Here is a 4,663-nt window from a genome sequence, read left to right on the forward strand (position 1 = left end):
CGCCGCCCGCCTGCTGGCGCTGCCCCGCCGGCCCGGCGGCACCGAGCCGCGGGTGCGGGCGGAGGCGCAGCTGCTGCTGGGCCGGCTGCGGGAGGAGGAGGCGCAGGAGGGCGCGGGGGCCGCGGGGCGGCCGCGGTGGCTGTGCGGGGTCCTGGAGCGGCTCCCCCCGCCCCGCGCCTTCGCCGTGGTGGCGGCGGCGCTGGCTCTGCTCGGGCAGCGCAGCGGCGCTGAGGGGGCCGGAGACGGGGATCGGGATGGGAGCGGCCCGGACGGAAACCGGGCGAGTGCAGCAGGAGATGGATGCGTTGCCGGGCTGCTGCTTTCCTGGCTGCTGGGGAACCTGGAGCGGTTCTCTGCCTTCTGCCTTTGCCTCCCAGGTTCCCTTCTTGCTTCCCTAGCTGGTCACTATTCCCAGTTAAGCAGATCTTATTTGGACCTCTTAACCGCCTGGGGAAGCCACTTGCACTATGACCCCTTGCAGGGGCGGTGGGTTAAAAGTTGCCTTGAGAAAGCTGAATTGTCCTGGGAGGAGCTGAGGGAGCGCTTCAGCTGCCTCTGTCAGGGATCTGCACTCCTCAGAGAACAGACCCAAGCTGCTCTGAAACTCCTGAAGATACGAGATGGAGACTTCCAAGTCCGTGGCCTAAGTGTGTGGACTGACTTACTGATGGAAGTAGAGGAATGAAATAGGGTCCTAATACATGAACACAAAAGCAACATGAAAACTTGTAAAGTCAAGCAAATCTGATTAACCCTATTTGGTATGAAAGGCAACACAACTATACCTCACTTTGGGTTGAAAACCAGCATGTGACTGCTGATCACACTGATTCTGACTGCATCTGAAGTCTTTCAGGGAGGCCTGGTGCTTTCTTGTAATTGCACTGTCATGTCTGGTCACCACAGGAAACACCGTCCTTCTCAGTACTTGCTGATTAATTGCCTAATGAAGAAAATAATTTCTCTTGAGTGAAATAGTCTTCTGTTTAGAAAATGTTATGGCTCAGATATGGTCACGGTAGTCATTTCTCTAAATGCTGGAGACTGACCAAAAGCTCAAAGGGAGGGTGGAATTTCAAATGTGAAAACCCCCAGATTCAGGGTTCATTTAGTAGTGGTTGCCTTCGTTGGGCTGTCAGCTCTGGTGGCCACTCTCATGCTTTTATAGCTCTTGCACGTGACTTAGCCCCTGGGTCTAAGTGAAGAAAGTGAGAGGAAGCCAACTGGAAAACTTCATGAAAAGTTCTAAAATTAGAGAGTTTTATTAGTTGTGTGTTATTCGACAATATGCAAGTATTTCCTAAGAAAATGGCAGTAAAATGTAGGGTGTTCTGTATGGTTTTCTTCCCTTTTCAGTAGTCAGTTAAATGATTCATTATTTTGTGAAGCAGAAAAGTGAGTGAACAACAGACTTTTTTATTATATATGTATATAATATGTATTTTATATGCATATATAATATTTATTTTATATGTCTAAAACATTGTCTATGTATAAAATGTTATATAACAATATATATGTATAATATGTATTATTATATGTTGTACTATATGTGTAGTATAATATTTCCCCTCCTTTGTTATTTATGTTGTATCAGTTTCTGTGAAAAAAACTTGTCTTTTCCCTGTCATTTAAAAGGAGTATTGTAATGCAGAGGTAACATGTTCATGTGTATTTAGTTCTGTAAGGTAGTATTACCAAAAGTGAACAGTGTAAAAAGAGAATAGTTAAGGAAGATGAGGAAAATGTATGGAACTACTGCACAAAGATGTATTCATTAATCTTTTATGTAGGGGACCTGCCAGAGTTCCTGTAGCTCATAATCTTACAGTTTCAAGATCCATTTGACACATCTCTTTCTTTTGTTGCAAAAGCCCCTTAGGAAGGGTTAGAAGGTTTTTCACTTCTGCTTATAAGCTTAAAAAAAGGAAACAAAATATTAAAATATATAAACTGCATTGAAGCTAATTAGAGTAATCATCTGAATTATGACATGATATGGTGTATATAACTATGGCAGACATTTCTGTATGACAGAACTAGAATGGGAAGGATCTCATTTTGAAATGGAAACAATCAGTACAAGGGCATGAGCATTGTTTATCTGTGAAAAGAAATTACGCTTATTTGAACTTGTGTGGAAATAATTAAAGACTTAAGTTCTTAGTCTTCACCTCTTCTATAAAAGAAGAGATACTTAAGGGTAGCACACTTTATATATTTAGAAAGACATGCTACTAACCTCCTATAAAAAATGTCTGTTTTCTTTGGGTTCCTTGCTGTGTCATGTCAGTGAGACAATGAAGTTATGAAGATCTATGAAGATGAACCTATTCTAAAAGCTACAGCTGTGGTAGTTGTTTAGCTCTGTCTTAAATGGAGTTGTTGCCCCTTCTAGAATTTGTGTTCAGTCTTAAAAGACACCAGTATGTCAGAGGACATCCAGGCTGAGTCAGTATTTCTGTGGTATCGAGAAGAATATGGAATCTGTCTAAAAATCTGAATCTGTCAGTGTTTAAAACTGCCTAGAAGTGTAAAGCATGAAGTTTGAATTTATGTTGTCTAGCCACAGTTCCCTGTGTTATGTAGTTTTGGCACTTGGTGTGGAAACTCTGCACTGGAGCTTGCTCTTAACGCTTTTAACAGGCATAAAGTTTTTTTGTCTGTTCGAATACTTTTTGCTATCAGAGGTTCCTGATGAATGATATACCAAAAGATACAAGTCAAAGTCATTCCCTCCTCCCCAGAGGGGTGATTATCAAATATTGCAGTAACCTTACAAATGTTGTAGTAACAAACCAAACCTGATCAGTGCTCCTTCTTCTGCATGGAGATCTAATGGGAAAAGTTGGGTAGAAGCTGCTTGCAATCCCTCTCTCAGTGAGGCATAATCTATCTCAACTATTAAAACTTACTATTCCCAGGTACTCAAGTCTCTGGGACAAATTTCAATGAGAGTTAAGACTTGTTTTTGCTTCTCAGGGTAGATATTTTATAATTATACTCAGAATGTTCACTCTGCTTTAAGTCTCTTAGCAACTTTTAACTTTTCTAGAATAAATCAGATGCTTGTAGGGAGTTTCTTGCAGTATTTCAAGTCTTGCTTTTTGATAAGCTTTCTGTTACAAAATTCAGTTCATGAAGACAGATATCTTCTATCCAAGCAATGTGTCGTTACACCTTTTATTTGCTAAGTGCAACTACAGGATCTACTGGCATAGCCACAAAGTGTGACTTTAAGAACACAAAGAAATAATAATGGGATGGGCAGGCAAGGGACAGGCCAGTATAGACCATGTGTACTTGATTTCCAATTCTGTCCTCCTTGAAGGAAACTGGATAGTTAAAGGTAGTTCAACCTCAGTGAGACAAAAGCACCTGGTTATAGCAATTTCACAAAAGTGTTCAAATACATTATAGAGAGGTGCCAGATCCCTGATTACCAAATTCCAAAATCCATATGGCATTTATTGAACAAATGTGCTGGACCACATCCCCTATTATTTCAGCGTACCTGTTCAATTCACCAGGTAGCTGTGCGAATGAAAATTAAATGGTTTTTTTTTTTGGAACTCCATTTTTAATAAAAGTGTAAACAGGAGAGGAAAAAGTGTGATGTCTGTAACCTCCTCCCTCTCCCTGAGCTGCTGTATTTGCAGCTCATATTTGCATGCTGAGGTTTGCAGCCCAAATTTGCAAACTCTTGACAATCTCAACTGTTGCGGGAAGCACGATATTATAAATGACATCCCACCTTCATTTTAATTATTTATTTAATTTGGTTTTTACTGATAAAGAGAAACAGATCTCTGCTATTTATTAAATGATGATTGAAGAAAATGCTATACTTGTGTTTCAGAAGATTGGTAAGGATTGTGGAGTGCATCAGGAGGATGCTCAGAAGCTAAGACAGATACATTTTGCTGCTATTGATGTTTGATTGTTTTGTTCAAGTAAGAGAAAACAATTTACCTCATGTCAAACAGAACCGTAACTCCACCAGTGACATACTAAGAGATGTCTGGATACTAAGTTGCCTTTTATCTTATTTTTTTTCTTGTGAAGTGTTTGGTACCTTGTAATAACCCTACTAAGCTGAATCCAGAAGAAAGCAAATTATATGTTCTAGTAGTTTGCAGTATGTATGCAGATACTAGAAATGGTGTAGAATAGATCATTCATTTAGGAAAAAAATATTAGCAGATTGGTGCCATTCAGGTGAACATATGAGCCTGAACATATGAGGTGAACATATGACTGAAAGAACATGTGTTTCAGAATGTCCAGTCGAAATGTCAAGTCCAACAATGCATTGACATGATTTCTTTTTTAATACACAAAATTTCTTTTCTCCACCCCTCTCCCAAATAGGTGAATAAGAGTCTAATGTTCTAGTTCTTCAGTGATAGCGAAGGGTGATTTTATTGTTTTTTTCTTGTGTGTAAGAGAATATTTTTTAGGTCACGAAGGCAGACTGATGTTTTGATCACATGGCGGTAGCATTTTCAGATACTGTTTAATTAGAAAGCCAAGTTAAAGTTGTATGGCTAATTTTAGTTCTGCTGTTTCTGAAAAAAGGAAGATTTAAAGCTGAATTCTATTCCTTGTGAAGAGTTTGGATGAATGACCCGTTGCAGAGTGCCAGCAAAGGCACTCAGAACAC

General features: G+C 40.3%; 1 protein-coding gene across 1 annotated transcript in view; it reads left to right on the forward strand.

The window, feature by feature from the left end:
* FANCF (FA complementation group F) overlaps positions 1–959 on the forward strand; it is a 1,734-nt gene extending 775 nt beyond the window's left edge. Inside the window, exon 2 of the mRNA XM_027662234.1 lies at positions 1–959. This exon is cut by the window's left edge and continues 3 nt beyond it. Coding sequence (XP_027518035.1) covers positions 1–685 — 685 coding nt within the window. The 3' untranslated portion in view covers positions 686–959.
* Positions 960–4,663: the final 3,704 nt, after the last annotated feature.

The sequence above is a fragment of the Corapipo altera genome, unplaced genomic scaffold (genome assembly GCF_003945725.1).
Source record: "Corapipo altera isolate COAL_440 unplaced genomic scaffold, ASM394572v1 RXGC01000072.1, whole genome shotgun sequence".
Classification (NCBI taxonomy): domain Eukaryota; kingdom Metazoa; phylum Chordata; class Aves; order Passeriformes; family Pipridae; genus Corapipo; species Corapipo altera.